General features: G+C 43.2%; 2 protein-coding genes across 2 annotated transcripts in view; one reads left to right on the top strand and one right to left on the bottom strand.

Moving 5' to 3' along the window:
* Positions 1–2,712, bottom strand: part of get4 (guided entry of tail-anchored proteins factor 4) — an 18,293-nt gene extending 15,581 nt beyond the window's left edge. Inside the window, exons 1-2 of the mRNA XM_063217110.1 lie at positions 2,448–2,712; positions 104–182 (exon numbers count right to left, since the gene is read on the bottom strand). Coding sequence (XP_063073180.1) covers positions 104–182; positions 2,448–2,590 — 222 coding nt within the window. The 5' untranslated portion in view covers positions 2,591–2,712. The remainder of the gene's footprint in view (positions 1–103; positions 183–2,447) is intronic.
* A 2,484-nt stretch (positions 2,713–5,196) lies between these two features.
* LOC134465341 (tripartite motif-containing protein 16-like) lies at positions 5,197–10,324 on the top strand. Its single transcript, XM_063218969.1, has 8 exons — positions 5,197–5,830; positions 6,597–6,686; positions 6,990–7,223; positions 7,355–7,526; positions 7,624–7,659; positions 7,960–8,019; positions 9,534–9,590; positions 9,735–10,324. Exons 1-8 carry the CDS (start codon positions 5,255–5,257, stop codon positions 10,253–10,255), a joined length of 1,746 nt encoding a protein of 581 aa, XP_063075039.1. The 5' UTR covers positions 5,197–5,254; the 3' UTR covers positions 10,256–10,324.
* The last annotated feature ends 13,112 nt before the right edge of the window (positions 10,325–23,436 follow it).

Genomic DNA, 23,436 nt, shown 5'->3' with positions numbered 1-23,436 from the left:
TGTGTGTGTGTGTGTGTGTGTGTTACAGTACCTGGTGTGTGTGTGTGTGTGTGTGTGTGTGTGTGTGGTGCGTGTGTGCGTGTGTGTGTGTGTGCTACATTACCTGGTGGTGACTGAAGAACAGTAGGGCTCCATTATACGTCAGCTCTCTGGCCTCCGCATACTTGGACTGTGACATATACCTGCACACACACACGCACGCACGCACGCACACACACACACACACACACACACACACACACACACACACACACACCAGGTATTGTAACAAAAACACACACACACACACACACACATTATTCTTCCCATCACCAGCCACAGCTGTGCTTGTGCATGCTATTTGTGTGTGTGTGTGTGTGTGTGTGTGTGTGTGTGTGTGTGTGTGTGTGTGCGTGAGAGAGAGTGAGTGAGTGAGTGTGAGAGAGAGAAACAGAGAGAGAGAGAGAGAGAGAGAGAGAGCGAGAGAGAGAGCGTGAGAGAGAGAGAGAGAGAGAGAGAGAGAGAGAGAGAGAGATAGAGAGAGAGATCTGACTTTGGCTAAATGTATGCAAGCATGTGCTATATGGTTAATGCCGGTATTGGTGTATTTACTGTATGCATTTATGCAACTGGACACCTTAATTTCCCACAGGATTAATACATGATATTCTACTGTACTCTACTCTACTCTACCATACTCTACTCTACTCTACTCCTCTTACCCCCCCCCAAGCTGTAGCCTCGCCAGCACATGCACATTTACTGCTAAAAGTCACAACGAGGACCAAGATAGCCTCGCGAGCCACCCTACGAATCAAATGGTGGTATTATGGGGTGGTCAGGACCAGGCTACCCCCCCCCCTTCCCCATCACAACAAGGGTAGCCTCGCGAGCCACCCTACGAATCAAATGGTGGTATTATGGGGTGGTCAGGACCAGGCTACCCCCCTGTATCATCTCCATCAAGCTTTCATCATGCCCTGTCCTAAAGGCAGCGCTTACCAGCTAAAGTAGACAGAGAGGTAGTGTGGTCTTCTGGATGGGCGCACTCGAGGGTGTTGTTCTGGCTGTAAAGGTGGTCAATTGGCCAGCAGGTTGGCCATGTTTGTTTGCATTATATTTGTGGAAAAAGTGGTGGGCACAGCCGGACATTTGATTTCAAAATGTCAAAAGTGGGGACATGGACACGTCACGTCCCACCCCATCCACATCTCAAAAGTGGGGACATCTCACAATGGGATGCAGGAAGTGGGGTGCTCCGGGTGCTGCAGCACCCCCCTAATAATTTCAAAGTGAGATGTAAAGAAAAAATGGTAATGTTTAGGCTAAAACATATGAGGAAGTTAGTCAGATGGGATTCGCCATTCCTCACCCGAAAATTGATTAGTATGCAGGAAATTGCATCTAAAAAACTCATTTTTTTTTCCCCAGACCCTCCACCCATCATAGCACCCCCTGGTCAAAATGACTTCCTGTGTCCCTGTGGTATGGGCACGTCCTCAGTCCTCACCATCCACACCTAAACATTTACCCCCATGGGTCCACCGACTTGCATTAGTCCAAACAGCAGGGCTGCTGGCTATAGCGTAGCTAGTTATAATTCTAACTCGCCAGGTGGCTAAGACGAAATCACATGATAGTACCCACAGCACTAGGTCACTTTGGTGGCCGGAAACATTTGATTTCTACCGTTCTCCTTGACTCGTTCGTGTCGAGTGTCAGTCAGGACAGATGCAAAAAAGTGACAGGTCGTTTTGCTGTTGACACCCAACCCACCCAGCTGCTAGCTTGCTAGCTAACAGCACCGGTGTCACTGTCAGCAGGTATTCCACAACACAACTCTTCCAACCTCACCGTCACTGACCGAACCGTGAAATATACGCAGTTGAAGCACCTCTGCTCAACTACTCATCGACACCTGACACCCCCCAAAAAACCCAGGCCATTTGTAATATAGACTACATGCAGTTGTCAAAACCAAACGGGGGCTTCCACTGTGATGTGTTAGCTGCTGCATTAGCGCAGCTAGTTCGTGATAATGGATACAGGTAAAGTTGTTCATTGGTGTTTGCATTTAAACGGTGAATTCATTAGGCTTGATTGTGCAACAGACACGGAACAGACAGGACAGTGAAGAGTCGTTTCACAGATCACACTAGAACGGTTACAGTTCAGTTCAGTGTTAAATAAATAAATAGTGCCTAGCTAGGTTGGTGCCCCGATCCTAGCATAGATGCCTAGCTTGTTGCGGAGGCTTTACCTGACTGACAGGCTGAAGTGACCACACAAAATGCTCAGCAGACAGAGGAGGCGGGACCAACCCCTACCCTCAACCAATCACAAACAAGGGAACTAGTTCTAAGTTCGGTCGAAGAGTGGAAGGCTCTGGAAGCAGAGAGAGAGGCCCTGGGAACGCTAACTGAAGGCAACCCCAACACACTTGTTCTTCTGCGAAGAAGCTGCCTTACCTAAAAAATAACGTCCGGTACATTTGATGAGCTTCATAGTAGTCTCCTCTTTCAACGCTGGCGCGAAGTTTGCCTTCCACCCTCTGCACTCCGCCTCGATTCCTCGCACTGCTGGAGCTTTTCGAGCCCTCCTGCTCCGTCATGGTTGTGTGTGTTGTGTGTGTCCGGCTAGCTGCTAGCTAACTAGAGCTAGCTCCCCTTTCACTCGCCGAGCTCCCACTGCACTGGCCCGAAGCTCCTGCAAGTCAAGAACAGAGAAAGGCGAAGCATGGACTGGTCCTTCCCTCTTGCCGTAGTAGCCGTCAGGCTGTCAGCACACAGGATAGGCCCAGATGATAGGCTACTGCTGTGAAAGAGATTACTGACTCATATATATTTGCACATAAAATAACATTAACAACAACAATAATAATAATAATAATAATAATAATAATAGGCCTAACTAGAAATACACTCAGGGAGGGCAGACGTCCACCAAGGAAGCTGTTTGATAGAACATTTGACCAGAGGCCTTCTATTGCATGGGAACTATTAGACAAGAAAATATTTGATGTTAACATTTTTTCCAAGTCTTTCTGCCTTGTTTTTTTTTAGTTAGAAACTGGAATGTCAAAATTCGCCCTAACCTGCAATGGTGAAGAATCTTTTTTTTTTTTTTTTAAGCCCTGCATTCAGATAAGATCACGGTAATTTAGCCACTTGTTCCTTTTGTCAGACTCGTTTCCAACAACGACTCCACAAAATATCATCAAAATCCGTTCACGACTTTTTGAGTTATCCTGCTGACAGTCAGACAAAGAGATAGACAAACCTGTGACCGAAAACATAACTTCTTTGGCAGAGGATAACAACAACATTTGTAATAATCATCTCAGCTATAGGCCTATGTGTGAATACTAGACAAGGAATACTGATCTGAATTAACATGGAGTTGTTTACTATTATTTTGCGTTTGAGTGTTGGAATACTTGTTTACCAATGTGCTGCCAGGATTTTCTCAGGCACTAGGCCGTGGCAGCACATCACCCCCGTACTCAGACAGCTACACTGGCTCCCTGTCAAGTCTCGGATCATCCACAAAGTTCTTCTTCTCACCTTCAAGTCTCTCAATGGTCTGGCACCCCACTACCTTGCCGACCTCCTCCACTCCTATGACCCTATGCAAAACGACCTTGGGTGTTTAGAAAGGGGCAATATAAAACAAAGGTATTATTATTCTCTCTCTCTCTCTCTCTCTCTCTCTCTCTCTCTCTCTCTCTCTCTCTCTCTCTCTCTCTCTCTCTCTCTCTCTCTCTCTCTCTCTCTCTCTCTCTCTCTCTCTCTCTCTCTCTCTCAAATCAAATCAAACAACAAAGCTTTATTAGCATGAATGACTCTCTCTCTCTCTCTCTCTCTCTCTCTCTCTCTCTCTCTCCTCTATTTGGTAAGCTACAGACTGTATCAGTCACCAGTGCTCACTAGATGAGATTATTATATTGTCTCAGTGTCACCTCAACTGATGCGGACAGATTTTGGTTTTAGACCGATTGACAGGCTGGGGGTGGTGACATGCATGATTGGGTCACGTGGTGGTTAGATTGGGAGGCCTATATCACCTGGCGCTGGGGGAATATGGCGTGGTGGTTAGATTTGTATATCACTTGGCGCTGGGGGAATCACGTGGTCAGAGGCGATTCTAGGGTCAGGTGGGGCCCCAAGCGAAAAACCAAAAGAATGAGCATTTTAACCAAATTCACCACTACTGTGGAAAAATGTGGGCGGTTATTCACTATCTAGGGTCTTCGGGGCCCCAAGCGGCTGCCTGCCTTGCCTGGTGGCAAGATGCACCTCTGCACGTGGTGGTTAGATTGGTATATCACCTGGCGCTGGGGGAATATGGCGTGGTGGTTAGATTTGTATATCACCTGGTGGTTAGATTAGAATATGGCTGAATAGTAGTAGTGGAGGGCAGGTGGCTAGGGAGAGCCAACTTTTGCTGACCACATAAATTGTAGGTTACATTTTAGGAAATATGACCACGATGCTTTTACTTGAAGCTTATTTGCACAGCGCCTTGCCCTTGGCACATTTGCACCTTTGCACACTGCTTTGGGATGTCTGGATTTTTTTTCGATGGAAACATATGTAACTTTATTGTAATTGTTACTCTTACACTTGTTGAAGTTGAAGCACATCCCAAAAACAAAGGCTGGCTGTAGTTTTGGGGTGAGGATTCTACACACTTAAAATCCTTTTTTCTTTCTTACTTTTTCTAAAAAAATATATTCCATGGCAGTCCATGTCTTGATCACATGTTAATGATATGGTAGGTAGAGCATTGATTTGGTAACCTGGTTCTCTGCGAGCTCACAAAGTTGAGCAGAAATGCTCAAAGGGTCTGTGTGAGAGCTAGGCTATTGGTTTGGTAGTGTTATGTCAGCATTTGAGGCAGAGTGTGCGCACACACACACACACACACACACACACACACACACACACACACACACACACACACACACACACACACACACACACACACACACACACACACACACACAAACTAAAAGGTTATAAACACACTGCACACGCACACTGCACACGCACACATTTAAGCAGTAATTATTAGGCAGTAGGCCCTATCCCACTTTAGGGCGTTCTACACTATGATGGCCACTAGATGACAGCAGCTCCCCTTGAATACCAGAGCAGGATATGAATACGTCCAGGAAGTGGAACGCCACAGGTACAAACAAAACTACTGAGTGGCACCTGATGAGCTGTTGTTGACGTTCACCTCTCGCAAAATACTTTAGAACATTTCTGAAGCGATGGCAAGTAACCAGGACATTTTCATGTGTCCTATTTGTTTGGATCTTCTGAAGCATCCTGTGACTCTCAACTGTGGACACAATTTCTGTTTGGATTGTATTGGGGCTTGTTGGGATAAGGAAGAAGTGAAGGGCGTTTACAGCTGTCCCCAGTGCAGAGAGACTTTCACTCCGAGACCCGTTTTAAAGAAGAATCATGTTTTCTCCGAGCTTGTAGATCAAATGAGGAAGAGCAGAATACAAACTGCAGCTGCTGTTGAATGTGCTGCTGGACCTGGAGATGTGGCCTGTGACGTTTGCACCGGGAGAAAACTCAAAGCTGTCAAGTCCTGTCTGGAGTGTTTGGTATCCTACTGTGACACTCATTTGAAAGTTCATGATGAAGTTAACCCAGGCAGGAGTCACACCATTGTCGATGCCACGGGCCAACTACAGGAGAGGATCTGTCCCCATCATAAGAAGGTTTTTGAAATCTTCTGTCGCACCGACCAGAGTTGCATTTGCTATCTATGTACGGTGGACGATCATAAAGGCCACGACACGGTCACGGCTATGGCAGAGTGGAGTCATAAAAAGGTAAGAAGTGGAAATAAAAGCATACTTGTGTATCCCTCATGCACGCCTTCATAACCTACAGCTTAAGTAATACGTCTTTTCTTTGGACTTCTTGGATGCACACAAGAGTGTGTTTATTAGATGAAAGGGTTCAATGTCTGACATTCAGTAAAACATTGACAGGTTAACTTCAGTAGGCCTATAGCTTCCGTCCTGACAAATAGGTTCTTCTAGTCTGTCTCCTGTTTAAAGGAACAGTCCACCATTTTCTTTTTTAAATGTTCACATATTTGCAGTATTTCATGAATGTAGGCCTACATATCATGTTTGTCTATGTGTTTGCATTGCCTACTTTAACAGTATAGCCAAATTAATTTTAGCAATGCAAGTCTATGGGAACAAGCAAAACATTTGCAAATGTAATTATAAACTACTTTAAAATGTATGTAGCCTAACAGTCCTGTGATCACGTGTGGCTTGATGCTAACGTTCCCATTTACTTCCAGTGATTATGCTAAGCTATACTAATAATTCTGATCCAATCTAAGTAGCCTACTGAAAACACTGAGAAGAAAATTATATGCACATTAATGAATAATGCTTGGAGATACTGCAAATATGTGAAAATCAAAAATGGGTGGACTGTTCCTTTAATGTCTTGCTGAGATAACGTTGTATCAACTGTTGTGAATAGTCGCTGCCACTTCACCTCACTCTACAATGCAACCTACAGCTCCCTCAGAAATACACTATCAACTCACCATCTGTTTGATTCCTGGTGGTTCAGGATGGTTTGGGGAAGAACCAGACAAGATGCCAGCAGATCATGCAGTTGAAGGAGAAGGAGCTGCAGGAGCTGAGGAAGGCTGTGGAGACTCTCAAGGTGAGAACTGACCAGAGGAGTAGACAATCTGCAGCAATATTTTTTTAGTCATTTGTCTACTGCCAAAAGGTAGGCTACACTACATATGCAATACATTCCCCTCCACTTGAGCACAGAGCAAACTTGCAACCCTCCACTCACACTGTGTGTTTCTCTATGACCCTCCACTCACACTGCCATTGTGAATTGTGTGGCACAATTGTTTTTCTTTTTTTTTAATTATTTGAAAAAATAACTAATTCCATGCGTATGTGTGTCTGTGTCTTTGTTTTTGTTTTTGTGTCTGTGTCCTCTCAGTCCAGTGCACAGACAGCAGTGAAGGAAAATGAGAGGATGTTTGCTGAGATGATCCGCTCCATTGAGAGAAGGTGCTCTGAGGTGACAGAGCTGATCAGAGCTCAGGAGAAGGCTGAGGTGAGTCGAGCTGAAGGACTCCTGAAGCGTTTGGAGCAGGAGATTGCTGAGCTGAAGAGGACAGAGGCTGAGATGAAGCAGCTTTCACAGACACAGGATCCCATCCATTTCCTCAAGGTAGACAATATTACTTTTTAGAGGGTTCAAAACATGGCTGAACACAGTGGCGATACAGCCCTGTTAATGTCCTGCTGATCAAGGGTTCATGTAGGTCTACCTCACCCTAGTGTCTGTGTTTCTCTGTGCAGAACATTGTGTCCATCACCGGGAGACCTTACAGCACAATTTCAACCAGCGTGACCTTCAGCCAAAACTTCTCCTTGGAGCCCCTGAAGAAATCTGTGTCTGCACTGAAGATGCAGCTGGAGGAGAAATTAGAGTCAGTCTTCAAGCAGGAAATAGTCAAGATATCTGCAGCAGGTTTGACAAAAAATAAGAATTATTATTATTTCCAATTTGCCGTTTAAGATGGGACATTTCCATTTGATGTTTTTTTTTTTTTTTTTAAATCCTGAAGCAGTTACAAATGTCCAGATCATCCAGAGCATACAATGTGAGTCCTCATCACACACACACACACACACACACACACACACACACACACACACACACACACACACACACACACACACACACACACACACACACACACACACACACACACACACACACACACACACACACACATCACTATATGTGTGAATGGTTTTACATAATTCAGATCACAATTGTCTTCTTAGACGTAGGTACTGTAGATTACATAACTGAAGAATAATAGTAGATCAAAACACTTACAGCCCAGACCTCACAGGATGATGCGTGTGGGTGAATGTGTGTCTGTGTTGGTCTGCAGATCCTGATCCTGAACTCCCAGTCAGAAGAGCACACAGTAAGGATCTCCTGCCACCAAGCAGTAAGTCTTGAAGTAAAGGTGCCCTGCCACCAAGCAGTAAGTCATGAAGTAAAGGTGCCCTGCCACCAAGCAGTAAGTCTTGAAGTAAAGGTGCCCTGCCACCAAGCAGTAAGTCTTGAAGTAAAGGTGCCCTGCCACCAAGCAGTAAGTCTTGAAGTAAAGGTGCCCTGCCACCAAGCAGTAAGTCTTGAAGTAAAGGTGCCCTGCCACCAAGCAGTAAGTCTTGAAGTAAAGTTGCCCTGCCACCAAGCAGTAAGGCACTACCAAAGAGGCTTGAGACAAGAGGGCTTACTCACGTCATAACAGCGTAGTAGGAAATGATGGCGAGGGGAGTACGGAAATGTTATTCACTGTGGAACAGGTCATAGGACAGCGTGAATGTCTGTCAGCTGTCCTTAATTACCCCCAGCAATTACTGCTGACCAACAGCTGCCGTTACTTGGCCACAAATTATCCATCATGGTGTCGCCCCCACTGACCATGTGCAAGGGAGTACGAAAATGGCATCCATCGCACCCACTGACCAATGACCATGCGCAAGGGAGTTAATTTTCCATCCACTCGTGTCCTCAGGCAACGCCCCCGTACTACACCGTGGCCAATGCATTCCCCGCCAAGAGATTGTTCTTTCTCTTGAGTTTCTTTGGTCACTACTGAGGACCTCCAACAGCCTCCACAGCACTGTAGTAGCCATACTATAATCAGTAAAATCACTGGAAGGATCTTGACATCAATTCTGGATGTGAGCCAGTGCAGTGAGGCTAAGTCAAGACTGGATTAAGAAATACCTGAAGACAGAGTTTTCAAAGCTATTATATCTCATTGTAATAAAAACGGGCCTAGCATTTCTATTGTATCACTCATAAACTGTCAATCACCATATTTTTCTAACCTTTCCTTGCTATTTTTACATACTAGAAAACGAATACCTGTGGTATTTCAAATTGAAAGACATGTGAAGTACTCACTTCTTTTGCTTGTAATGCTGAACTATTTTGTGCTAGAAATTATGGCTATAAAGCCCACATGATTGATCCTGGCCCCTGATCACAGTCAGGAACGATAATGTGGCCCCCAGAGAAAAAAGTTTGGGGACCCCTGTTTTACAGGTAGCTTACATTTCTGGCGTTTAGGGCACGCGATCGGTGGCAACAGTATCACAGCATATAATGTTTGGTGCTGTTGCTTACCTGAAATATTAGCTAAACCGAACCTCATTCCTCTTACACTATTTCTGCTGGAGCTTTTCCTTGCTGTCTTGCAAAATTAACGGTTCAGTGCTCGTTGTCTCATTTCTACTTCAGGGTGAATTGGGACAAAACCAATGGTGAGGAGATTCTGAAACTATGGCGGCCAAATTTGGCGGCCCGCCTTAGTTTTCTCTTTGTATGGGAAACAATGGTGTCACTTTGTCTTCTCACTTTTGTCAAGTGATCTTCACTGCTCTGATTGAAAGTAGAGCAATATTGTTGTGGTGCCCATGCATATATCTTGACCAATGTTTTCTGTCTCAGTGTCTGATGACCAGGCTCTTATCGCTGAACCAGTGACCAGAGAGGACTTCTTACAGTGTGAGTTGTGACACATGCACACACACACACACACACACACACACACACACACACACACACACACACACACACACACACACACACACACACACACACACACACTATCAGAACTAAAAACTATTTTCCTGTCTTCTCCGCCATCAGATTCCTGTCGCTTCACTCTGGATCCAAACACAGCACACAGAACCCTCCATCTGTCTGAGGGGAACAGGAGGGTGGCGAGGAGAGATGAGGCCCCCCAGTCATATCCTGATCATCCAGACAGATTTGAAGAGCAGTGCCAGGTGCTGTGTAGAGAGGGTGTGTCGGCACGCTGCTACTGGGAGGTTGAGAGGAGTGGAGCGGTTGGTATAGCAGTGTCATATAAAAGCATCAGCAGGAAAGGAGAGCGTGTTCAGTGTTTGTTTGGATATAATGATCAGTCCTGGAGTCTGTACCTCTTCAGCTCATACTCCAATTTCTGGCACAATTATAAACCCACTAAACTCCCTCTAGTGGCCAGCTCCAGAATAGGAGTGTATGTGGATCACAGGGCAGGAAATCTGGCCTTCTACAGCATCTCTGGAGACACAATGACCCTCCTGCACAGAGTCCACACCACATTCACACACACTCTCTACCCTGGGTTTAATATACATCCTCGATCGTCAGTGAGGCTGTTGTGAGGCCCCTACAGGCAAGTGCTGCTACTGTGGGGCCTCTGCTTTCCGCAAAACACACGCACACAAACACACACACACACACACACACACACACACACACACACACACACACACACACACACACACACACACACACACACACACACACACACAAACACACACACACACACACACACACACAGAGAGAGAGAGAGTTTAGTACTTTTATTTGGATCGTCACACAGGGAAGCATTTATGTACATGTCCAAGGCTTCCAAACACAAGAACAATTAACTTGCCGTTATACCCCATATTCATGATTGATTCAAGTAGTGGCTGGTACTTAAGCATTTTGTCATTAAAACAAGTGTCCATATATACAGTTGTGCTCATATGTTTACATACCCCAGCAGAATAAACGCTTTCTCTGCAATTTCTCACAAAATATGAAGGATTACACAAAACCTTTTTTTTCACTCATGGCTAGTGACTGGCTTAAGATATTTATTAGCAATATTCTGTGTTCACTCTTTCAAAAGCATGATCACAACCCAAACTACCCAAATGACCCTGTTCAAAAGTTTACATACCCTAGTTTCTGATGCTGAATATTGCCCTGTTTAACATCAGGGACCGCTCTAAATTGTTTGTGGTAGTTGTGGATAAGGATCTTAATGTTCTCAGATGACAGAACAGCACATCTTCCAGGCAGAATGGTTGTTTCCTATAATATCTTTGGGTGTCTTGCTGGAACCTCACATTTGAGGTTTCCCCTGAGTGGCTCAATGATGTTGAGATCAGGAGAGTGAGATGGTCGCTCAAAAACCTTCATTTTATTCTTTCTGAAGCTAATGACGGGTTGATTTGGCTTTCTGTGTCGAAATATTGTCATGTTGGCACCGTTGGAATTTCAATTCAGAAATGCAATATGAGGAGTTTGGTTGGAATCAAGCCAATGGGCAAGGGAATCATTGCATTGCAATGATCATTGCAAGGGAAATTGTTCAGGAGGCATAGGACAACCAAAAAATAACTTCAGGTGAAATATAGGACAACATGAAAAAATGTTGGCACTTGAGGAAAGATGGGCTGTTGGGGGTTGCCAGGAGAAAGCCATTACCACAAAAATGCAAACATGTTATTTTGCATATGATACACCAAATAGCACAGTGAGAAGCATCAAAATGCCTGTGATAAAGTCATTTGGAAAAATGAGATCAATATGGAACTTTTTTAGGCCACTATTAACAGTACCATTTGGAGAACAGTCAATGGAGCCTATGATGAAAGTTACACCATACCCTTCTGTGAAACATGGTCATGGACCACTGATTTCATGGGGACATTTGAGTTACAAATGCATTATACTTTTGATCCATACTCGCAGAATGATGAATACATTGCCCTGTGAAAAATACTGGAGGAAACTTGACACACATCAGCCTTGAAGCTGCACATGGTCCATTGTTTGGACATGCCAACATGACAATATTTCAACACAGAAAGCCAAATCAACCCGTCACTAGCTTCAGAAAGAATAAAATGAAGTTTTTGAGCGACCGTCTCACTCTCCTGATCTCAACATCATTGAGCCATTCAGGGGAAACCTCAAATGTGAGGTTCCAGCAAGACACCCAAAAATATTATAGGAAACAACCATTCTGCCAGGAAGAATGTGCTGTTCTGTCATCTGAGAACATTAAGAGCCTTATCCACAACTACCACAAACATTTTAGAGCGGTCCCTGATGTTAAACAGGGCCATATTCAGCATTAGCAACTAGGGTATGTAAACTTTTGAACAGGGTCATTTGGGTAGTTTGGGTTGTGATCATGCTTTTGAAAGAGTAAACACAGAATATTGCTAATAAATATCTTTAGCTAGTCACTAGCAATGAGTGAAAAAAAAGGTTTTGTGTAATCCTTCATATTTTGTGAGAAATCGCGAAGAAAGCGTTTATTCTGCTGGGGTATGTAAACATATGAGCACAACTGTAAATCAAAAGAGCAGCCTATTTCCACAGTGGTCACGGTTCTATTTGTTTCATCAATGATGGTAATGTCAGGAGCGTTAGGGATATTATCTAACTGAACGTCTCTACACACTACTAACCAAAATCTTCTACTAACCAAGATAATGTACATTAAAATAGTCAAATCTAATTTCTCCGACACATAATGTCTGACGTCTGTACTCTACTGTAGATAAAGTCAATACATTGTAAAGTGCATTGATATTTGTATTAATATCTTCCGTTGTATCGGCAGAAGATGGAATACTTGATGATCAATATGAACATATGTACATTATTGTCTCATTGTTACTTTGCACAGAATATAATGAAATAAAAGAGAAATCTAAATAGCAAACTCAAACTTGTGCTGTGATGATGGCGAAACGAATGTGTCTGTGTCTTGGGGGGGGGGGGGGGGGGGGGGGTGGAGTGGAGGGGTGCTGCTCCTGTCTGGCATCAGGATGAATAATATTTTTGGATAATTTAAAAGAGTGACAGAATTGATGTATCATTTTTTTGTGATAACTTTTTATTAGGTTTTTAATAAACAAAAAAAACATAAAACAAACAAACAAACAAAGCGTCATCCTCATAACATGAAGTCAGGGAATAGTGGACAAAGAGAGAGAGAGAAAAAAGGGGGGGGGTGTTGTCATCCAATGGTGCTGTAACCAAAGAAAATTGTCCAAGGATGGGTGCAGGCCTAACTCAAGAGCCTCTAAAAAGTTCAGACAGTTCACAAACAAAATGTCCCCAAGCTGACATTTATCATCCAGTTGACTAAATTCAAGTTCTTATCATGCCAGTACTGTAACTCAAAATTGTTTTTAGCTGCTGATGAATGATCCTCCTCTAAATTATTTTCAATGCAAGACTGTGTCATCATTTAATGATAATTTGCTTATAGGTTATACCAGGCACGTGCACTCCAATACGGCAGGGGAGGCACGGCCTCACCAGCCAGATCTGAGAATGATGAGCTGCAGTAAACGTGAATAATAATAACAATAACATCTATTGTTTTCGAGCATCTGCACCATAACTACCATTTGAGCAGTATTTAAACAGTTTCACTCATTTTCAATCATTTCCGTGGCCAAAATAATAATATTTGCCCATTTCATGTCAAATTGCTCCGAATACGGTGAATTTGGGGCAACTCTGAACTGGCCTCACCCCGGATTGCGCAATCCCTCCTTAACAAGCTTCAGCGCATGCGCCATTTTGCTCGTTCTGTGAAAGCAACCTGGTAATATTGTATTAAACGTTTTTATACACTTAATAGAAGTATGTATGGTGTGCCCTCAATTCCTGATAATGTTCTACTATTTTCTACGTGTGATTATCATTTCTTTACTCTGAACGCTTTGGCATAACGCCCACTGAAATATACAATGGTGAGGCGAGGAGTAGCCTGGCCGCAGACTCCTTCTGGCATTGAGAGTATTGCTGGCCAGTTACGTCATAGCGAATCTGAAGTTCACAGCCAGTCGGTGTTGTTAGCTAGCTTGTTCACTTTGTCTGCTACAAGTGGATTTCATAACGAAACTAAGAGCATTCTCAAAGTTGGATTTCCAAGAGGAAAATATGCGATAAAGAATGGAGGACCGACAGAGCTGAAGGGTTTGCTACTGCAGGTGGTCAGAAGGTTATAACTACCCGATCATTTCAAAGTGAGTTCTACAACAGAAACTATTTTTGTTTCCCCTGTGTCCCGTTTGCAACCGGCGAGAATGTGTGGAAGACCATTCGCATGGAATTGTACGACTTAACAATTTACTAAGGACTAAGGAGCCTCACGAAACACAAATCCTCGCGGCTACTCATATTCATATTCAATGCCAAATTGCTTTGGACGTTTGGGGCGTCTCGAATAGATGTGGCTTTGGATGGACAGCACAGGCTAAAGCAACGTTAGCATGCGCAACGCCAAAGTGGAAAAGAGCGGCGCATGGACCTGATGTACGAGATGAAAGGTAAGATCAGTGTTTCCTATGTGTGTGAAGCCTGTGTTTGTGAGACCCGTGGGGAGATAGAGAATCCGCCGTGATTCTCTCTGGTGTGGTGGTAGCTTTTGTGATCTGAACAGGATTCTCATGTGCCCTGTAACTGTTTGTAAAGTTGAGTAGGCTACAGGGTGCCGTTGAGGTAAATCAAATATACCCGTGTAACTACAAGACTCTGATCTAATTCCAAAGTGTAGGCATAACATAAAGGACAGTCCCAAAATATTTGGTGACCATATCGAAGCTTGTGTAGTAATCTATGTTTAAATGTTGACATTCGCTTCCTGCCACACCTTTGTCCCACATCGTTTGCCATAGCCTCGTACAAGTAGATGTAGGCCTACATTTGCACGAGAATCCGGTGCTTATCACAAACGCTATCACACCAGTTTGTTCGCCGTGGTGCTCAGCGGTCTATATGACACCATGTTTTGAATCCTGTGTGTGTGTGTGTGTGTGTGTGTGTGTCTTCCATTGAGCATCCGCCGTGATGTGGTTTATGTGAGACCACTGTTTGAATCCTGTGTGTGTGAGAGCAGTGGGCTGTGAAGGAGCGTACACTCTTCACTACTCTCCCCTCCTCCTCTCCTCTCCTCTCCTCTCCTCTCCTCTCCTCTCTTTTCCCATCTCCTCTCCTCTCCTCTCCTCTCTTTTCCCATCTCCTCTCCTCTCCTCTCCTCTTCCCTCTTCTCCTCTCCTCTTCTCTCTTCTCCTCCTCTTCTCTCTTCTCCTCTCCTCTCCTCTTCTCTCTTCTCCTCTCCTCTCCTCTCCTCTCCTCCCCTCTCTTCTCCTCTCCTCTCCTCCCCTCTCTTCTCCTCTCCTCTCCTCTCCTCTCCTCTCCTCTCCTCTCTTCTCCTCTCCTCCTCTCTCCTCTCCTCTCCTCTCCTCTCCCCTCTCCTCCTCTCCTCTCCTCTCCTCTTCTCTCCTCTCCACTACTCTCCTCTCCTCTGCTCTGCTCTCCAGCTCTCTCAGCCGTGATGCTGCTGTTTGTCCACATTACTGCTGTGTGGTTTATGTGAGACCACTGTTTGAATCGTGTGTGTGTGTGTGTGTGTGTGTGTGTGTGTGTGTGTGTGTGTGTGTGTGTGTGTGTGTGTGTGAGAGAGAGAGAGAGGGAGAGATCTAATAGCATTTTCTCTACGGAAATGCAGCATGTTTTATTTTGTAGGCCTGCCTTATGTTAAGAAAGCTATGACATACGAAACTTATCGGTAGGCCTATTTGGTAAATTTACTAAAATGTACTTATACTGTAGCTGTAGTATTATATATTTGCCTCACCAGCCATAAAGTTGACCGCACCTCACTGGGTTATACATAATTAATATTTATTACTAATATTTATTTAAATTAAGAAAAGCATTAACTGTGACTAAAATCTGGTAGACTCGTCACTGTTTTATAGTATCCTTGGTGGGCACCTCAGAAGCTCCTGGAGGGCTACCTGGCGCCCGCGGGCACAGCGTTGGCGACACCTGGTCCCGGGCATATAGAAAAATTATTAAAAAGCAAGAGGGGATTACTGTTTTATTATTATTATTATTTGTGATCCTCATACATGAGCCAAGGCTAGTGAATCTCAGTGTGAAAGAATAACAATTGCTACTATTTTTCTCAAGCAAAAAAAATGAAAACGGGTTTAAAAACACATGATAAGACAGTATGGCCATCTTGAATGATAAAACTAATCTAACCATGGAGGTGTGTAATAAAGAAACAGCTGATTTTTTAAAGCACGTCACATCTCAACATCCATGTGACCCTCTGATGAAGACGGAAGTTGCACATGTTCATTTTACATGTCTGAAACAAAAGAAGTTAAATACCGTAGTTAATATAACCTCGACATAATGAACGGCATACATACACGTATATCAATTTGCGTCTGTCTTCACACTCTCTCTGTGTCTTCGTATTGCAAACATACTCTGGAAATTATGATTTAAAAAGAATCTGAATTCAATATTATGTATTAAAACTCAAGGCTATAGTGTTGCAGAATCATCTGAATTCAATGTTATATATTTTACCTCAGCCCTATAGCGTTGCAGGTTACAGTGTAGAGACATTAGGCCTTGACATAGTCCAGGTGTGGAGATAAAGGCAAAATGTTCACCCCACGCTGCCTCTAGGATCTGTAACCAATACCCTGTACCAAGGCACCTAACCCCACACTGCTCCAGGGACTGTAACCAATACCCTGTATCAAGGCACCTAACCCCACACTGCCTCTAGGGGCAGTAACTAATACCCTGTACCAAGGCACCTAACCCCACACTGCTCCAGGGACTGTAACCAATACCCTGTACCAAGGCACCTAACCCCACACTGCTCCAGGGACTGTAACCAATACCCTGTACCAAGGCACATAACCCCACACTGCTCCAGGGACTGTAACTAATACCCTGTACCAAGGCACCTAACCCCACACTGCCTCTAGGGACTGTAACCAATACCCTGTACCAAGGCACCTAACCCCACACTGCTCCAGGGACTGTAACCAATACCCTGTACCAAGGTACCTAACCCCACACTGCTCCAGGGACTGTAACCAATACCCTGTACCAAGGCACCTAACCCCACACTGCTCCAGGGACTGTAACCAATACCCTGTACCAAGGCACCTACCGTAACCCCACACTGCCTCTATGGACTGTAACCAATACCCTGTACCAAGGCACCTAACCCCACACTGCTCCAGGGACTGTAACCAATACCCTGTACCAAGGCACCTAACCCCACACTGCTCCAGGGACTGTAACCAATACCCTGTACCAAGGCACCTACCGTAACCCCACACTGCCTCTAGGGACTATAACCAATACCCTGTACCAAGGCACTTAACCCCACACTGCTCCAGGGACTGTAATCAATACCCTGTACCAAGGCACCTACTGTAACCCCACACTGCCTCTACGGACTGTAACCAATACCCTGTACCAAGGCACCTAACCCCACACTGCCTCTAGGGTCTGTAACCAATACCCTGTACCAAGGCACCTAACCCCACACTGCCTCCAGGGACTGTAACCAATACCCTGTACCAAGGCACCTAACCCCACACTGCCTCCAGGTACTGTAACTAATGCCCTGAAATATCTGTAAGTCGTTTTGGATAAAAGTGGTCTGGTTCCATCCACACAGCACACACGCTGGGAGGATGAAGCAGGCTCTAAGGAAGTCTTCATTAACCCATTTTAGCCTGATGACGTATATGTTGTTTGGTCCTTGGTGCCTGGAGACACATATACGCTGCATTCAGGCTCTTGAGAGTTTAGCTTTTGTGATAAAAATGTGGGTATGTTACAGCTGAATGAACACATTGTAATGCAAGATGGAGGTTCTAGGGTGTAAATGCAACTTATTCCATGTTTTATATGTGCATCAGAGGCTGAGATATTTAGATTTTTTATATATATAGCTGAGGGCAACTTTCCCAACAAGGGCTTAGGCATTCAGTAAACGTTGTTTGCAGGTGCTTTAGGCATCAATGGGTTAATTGTGCTAAGCTGCCATGCATCTTGTATGTTGTGTGTATCTCTTGTGCTGTGGGCATATAGTTTTATGTCTACCGTATATGTCTGACTGCTGCCACACATTGGAAGGGTGCAGCAGGCTCTCTGGAAGTCTGTGCAAGGTGACGCAGGGAGTCGCTGCGCAGTGTGTCGCTGTGCTTCCCACAGTCATCCGCCAGGGGGCAGTATCGCTCACGAATTTACCCATTGATGCCTAAAACACCTGCAAAAGGCGCCTGCTGAATGCCTGAGTGCTTTACAAGAAAAATTGCCCTCAGCCTAATTACAACCTAAACATCTATGCCTCTGAAGCACAGAAAATGAGTTGCATTTAAACGCTAAAGCCCTCGTTTTGCATTAGAATGTGTTCATTCAACTCCAGGCGCCTGGGTCAATGTTGCGCAGCACAACATCCAGCATCAGCCGGTTAATCTACTCTGACTTTGCCATTTGAAGAGCCCGGCTGCTTGTCTGTCTGCTTGTCGCCTTCACTTGGATAAAACTTAAACGCCACTTCTATTGTCTCTTTGAAAGCATATAGACATAGAAATGCACTGTCCACTTCTAGAAGCCCATTTTGGGTTGTCAAATGTATGGAAAGCACTGGGAAAACACCTGTAACTTCACTGTGTGTGTTGTGTAGGCCTAGTGTAGGCTCTCTAAAAGTGGTGGGTAGGCTATATTTATTAGCAATACATGCTCCACTTCTCGTGCATGGCCTAGGCCTATATGAGCTCTGGGAACAGGCTAAACCACCTCTACTGCCTATGGGGAAGCAGAAGAAGAATACAGCAATAGCAGACCATAGCACAATGAATGGTATGCATGAATGCTCAACAATAGAGTAGAGTAGAGTAGAGAAACTTTATTGATCCCAGGGGGAAATTAAGGTGTCAAGTAGCTACATAAAAACAAATACAGACACAGACACAGACACAGACACACACACACACACACACACACACACACACACACACACACACACACACACACACACACACACACACACATACACACACACACACAGACATACACGCACACACACACACACACACACACACACACACACATATACACATACACATACACACACTCACACACACACACACACACACACACACACACTCGCGCGCACACACACACACACACACACACACACACACACACACACACACACACACACACACACACACACACACACACACACACATACACACACACAGACCCACACACACACACACTCTCTCTCTCTCTCTCTCTCTCTCTCTCTCTCTCACACACACACACACACACACACACACACACACACACACACACACACACACATGTTTGTGTATGATTGTGAATGTGATTGTGTATTTGTGTGTCATTGTGTATGTGATAGTGTATTTGTGTATGATTGTGTATGTGATACTGTATATGTGTATGATTGTGTATGTTATTCCGTATTTGTGTAGCTTATTGTCGCGTCAGACCTGGTCTGCGGCTGTTTGTTTAAAGTTTAATTTTTAATCACACAGGAAAAAAAACATTGGGGAAAAAAACAACGGGGGAAAAAAGGGTGTTGGTGCATAGTAATCACTAATTGGCTGATTGGTGAGGGACCCATCCACATAGTAGAAGCGTGTGGCAGCTGATCAGTGTCAGCTGCGCTCGTTTCAAGTAATTTGGTTTGCGCGGCAAACCTAGTGCACAGGTGCCTAATCAACTGGCTAGGTTCAGTCTGAAAAGGCACAGCCTGAGATGAACACACAGGTTGGTTTGCTCGCTTGTAACACTTGCGAACCACTGTGCATTTCACGTCTGAAAGCTGAGGGGAAGCCGGTAAGCGCTGTTTTATTTCTCTTCTAGCGAGCCATAATGTGTTCAGTTGTGCTCCAGGTGTGGTTCTCTGTTTGAATGCTTTTGTAAATATGTAGTGTTTCCTTCACTATTGCAAATCTTTATCTGCGTAATTGTAAACTAAACCCGGGAACAAGTAATGTCTGACTCCGGTGTTTGTTTAATGGCGCGCATTTGGCACTTTATAGTGGGGTAACTTGTGGGCAAAAATTCAATGTATTTACTTTTGGTCAATCTTATTTATAACGGTCTTAAAATCAGTATGGCAAATATTTATAGTCTGGGTTGTAATGTAAAAATGTTGCAAAGTCTATTTTTGATAAATTATTTATTTTTGATAAATTATTTATAACAGCACATTTGCACATTGCTTGCATTTTGCACAAACATTTTGCACATTTATTACCTGTGACTAATTTCTGTTGTCCAATTTCTGTTCTGTTTGTACGTCTCCCTCTAGGTTTTTTACCTAGGGGAAAGACGGACCCACAAGCTTGATTGTCCTTGATTGTTCCTTGTGCCTTTCACTGGAAAATAACCTGAACTGAACTTTAATAAAAAGGAAAAAAGAGAGGAAATCGAAAAGGAAAAGTTGTATTGTCAAATCCCTTCGAGTATAATCCTGCACTTCACACCTCATTCAGACGACATTCCTTCTCAAGTTGGGGAAAAATTGCACAGTGGTCAACCAAACAAAAAATCCTGAAACAAGCAACCTGGGAAAAACCAAACAAACCAAAACAAAAACCCGACAACTTGACTTATTATTCACATTCTCAGCAGTGCTTGGAACAGAATAGATGAAAAAAACCTGTAAAATAAAATGATGTAGGCCTATGTAAATCTTATCACACTGACACAAATAGGACTACATGGATTTTAATAAACACTTAGAAAGGATTGTGTGCTGTTTTGTTCATGATACCTGTAGGCCTATACACCTGTAATGCCTGTGTACATATACTCATGCCTGTATTACACTGTATTAGTGTTATATACACTCCTGCTTGTTTTACACTGTATTAGTGTTATATACACTCCTGCCTGTTTTACACTGTATTAGTGTTACATACACTCCTGCTTGTTTTACACTGTATTAGTGTTATATACACTCCTGCTTGTTTTACACTGTATTAGTGTTATATACACTCCTGCTTGTTTTACACTGTATTAGTGTTATATACACTCCTGCTTGTTTTACACTGTATTAGTGTTATATACACTCCTGCTTGTTTTACACTGTATTAGTGTTATATACACTCCTGCCTGTTTTACACTGTATTAGTGTTACATACACTCCTGCTTGTTTTACACTGTATTAGTGTTATATACACTCCTGCTTGTTTTACACTGTATTAGTGTTATATACACTCCTGCTTGTTTTACACTATATTAGTGTTATATACACTCCTGCTTGTTTTACACTGTATTAGTGTTATATACACTCCTGCTTGTTTTACACTGTATTAGTGTTATATACACTCCTGCCTGTTTTACACTGTATTAGTGCTACATACACTCCTGCTTGTGTTACACTGTATTAGTGTTACATACACTCCTGCTTGTGTTACACTGTATTAGTGCTTCTAAAGCTTTCGCTGCCATTTCCCCCTACTGAGGAAGGGCATTTCACTCCCCACCACCCTGACCCCAAGCAAAATAGTTACAAGAATGCAAATAAGTTTATTATTACATATGCAAATCAGGATAGCAGTTGGCAGCACCCGCCACGAGCTGTGCATGGAATGTTGAGCCTTTGAATGCAGTTTTGAATGCAGTTGTGAATGCAGTTTTGAATGCAGTTGTGAATGCAGTTTTGAATGCAGTTGTGAATGCAGTTTTGAATGCAGTTTTGAATGCAGTTGTGAATGCAGTTGTGAAGGCAGTTTTGAATGCAGTTGTGTATGCAGTTTTGAATGCAGTTGTGAATGCAGTTGTGAACAGTTGTTGTTTGGTGTCTTAACAGGTTCCCAAGCTGCACTGCCGGGAATACAGGACAGTTCTCTCACCTCTCTTTTTTTAAAAGTATTTTTGGGGCTTTTTGGCCTTTATTATTACAGGAGAGTATGAGATGAGACAGGAAATGATTGGGAAAGAGAGATGGGGGAGGGGTCGGGAAATGACCCCGGCCGGACTCGAACCGGGGTCCCCGTGGGCATGCAAGCCCAAATGTGGGGGGCTTAGCGCGCTGCGTCATAGCACCCCCTTCCCCTCTCTGTCTTTGAAGTTCAAATATTTATTTTCAAGTCTCAGGTAGACTCTGTCAAAAAAAAGAAAAACATGTTGATAAAATATGAATGCTTAAATAAACCAACAAATATGATGCTCAATTTCGTTGAACTTGGTACTGTACAATAGGGGGGGGGGGTATTGTATATATTCCAGAAATTCTCTATTCTATCCATAAGTGGAGTCAATTGGCTTTCACAAACAGCACCGTCCTTTCAGCATAGGGATCAGGTGTTCATAAGCAAGCGGTTAGTGAAACCATTTGCTGCGGCCTATCTGTCTATCTATCCTACTATCTGGGTGCAGATGTACTCTATTGTAGGCTACTTTTAAAGAGATATTGTGTTGTACTCATAGTAAAGATGTACTATACTGTACTGTACTCATAGTAAAGATGTACTGTACTGTACTGTACTCATAGTAAAGATGTACTGTACTGTACTGTACTCATAGTAAAGATGTACTGTACTGTACTGTACTCATAGTAAAGATGTACTGTACTGTACTGTACTCATAGTAAAGATGTACTGTACTGTACTGTACTCATAGTAAAGATGTACTATACTGTACTCATAGTAAAGATGTACTATACTGTACTCATAGTAAAGATGTACTGTACTGTACTCATAGTAAAGATGTACTGTACTGTACTCATAGTAAAGATGTACTGTACTGTACTGTACTCATAGTAAAGATGTACTGTACTGTACTGTACTCATAGTAAAGATGTACTGTACTGTACTCATAGTAAAGATGTACTGTACTGTACTCATAGTAAAGATGTACTGTACTGTACTGTACTCATAGTAAAGATGTACTGTACTGTACTGTACTCATAGTAAAGATGTACTGTACTGTACTCATAGTAAAGATGTACTGTACTGTACTCATAGTAAAGATGTACTATACTGTACTGTACTCATAGTAAAGATGTACTGTACTGTACTGTACTCATAGTAAAGATGTACTGTACTGTACTCATAGTAAAGATGTACTGTACTGTACTCATAGTAAAGATGTACTGTACTGTACTGTACTCATAGTAAAGATGTACTGTACTGTACTCATAGTAAAGATGTACTGTACTGTACTGTACTCATAGTAAAGATGTACTGTACTGTACTCATAGTAAAGATGTACTGTACTATACTGTACTCATAGTAAAGATGTACTGTACTGTACTGTACTCATAGTAAAGATGTACTGTACTGTACTCATAGTAAAGATGTACTGTACTGTACTGTACTCATAGTAAAGATGTACTGTACTGTACTCATAGTAAAGATGTACTGTACTGTACTGTACTCATAGTAAAGATGTACTGTACTGTACTCATAGTAAAGATGTACTGTACTGTACTCATAGTAAAGATGTACTGTACTGTACTGTACTCATAGTAAAGATGTACTGTACTGTACTGTACTCATAGTAAAGATGTACTGTACTGTACTCATAGTAAAGATGTACTGTACTGTACTCATAGTAAAGATGTACTGTACTGTACTGTACTCATAGTAAAGATGTACTGTACTGTACTGTACTCATAGTAAAGATGTACTGTACTGTACTCATAGTAAAGATGTACTGTACTGTACTGTAC

This window comes from Engraulis encrasicolus, chromosome 2, assembly GCF_034702125.1.
Source record: "Engraulis encrasicolus isolate BLACKSEA-1 chromosome 2, IST_EnEncr_1.0, whole genome shotgun sequence".
NCBI lineage: Eukaryota > Metazoa > Chordata > Actinopteri > Clupeiformes > Engraulidae > Engraulis > Engraulis encrasicolus.
Note: the sequence above shows the minus strand (reverse complement) of the source record. Positions and strands in the feature narration are given on the sequence as shown.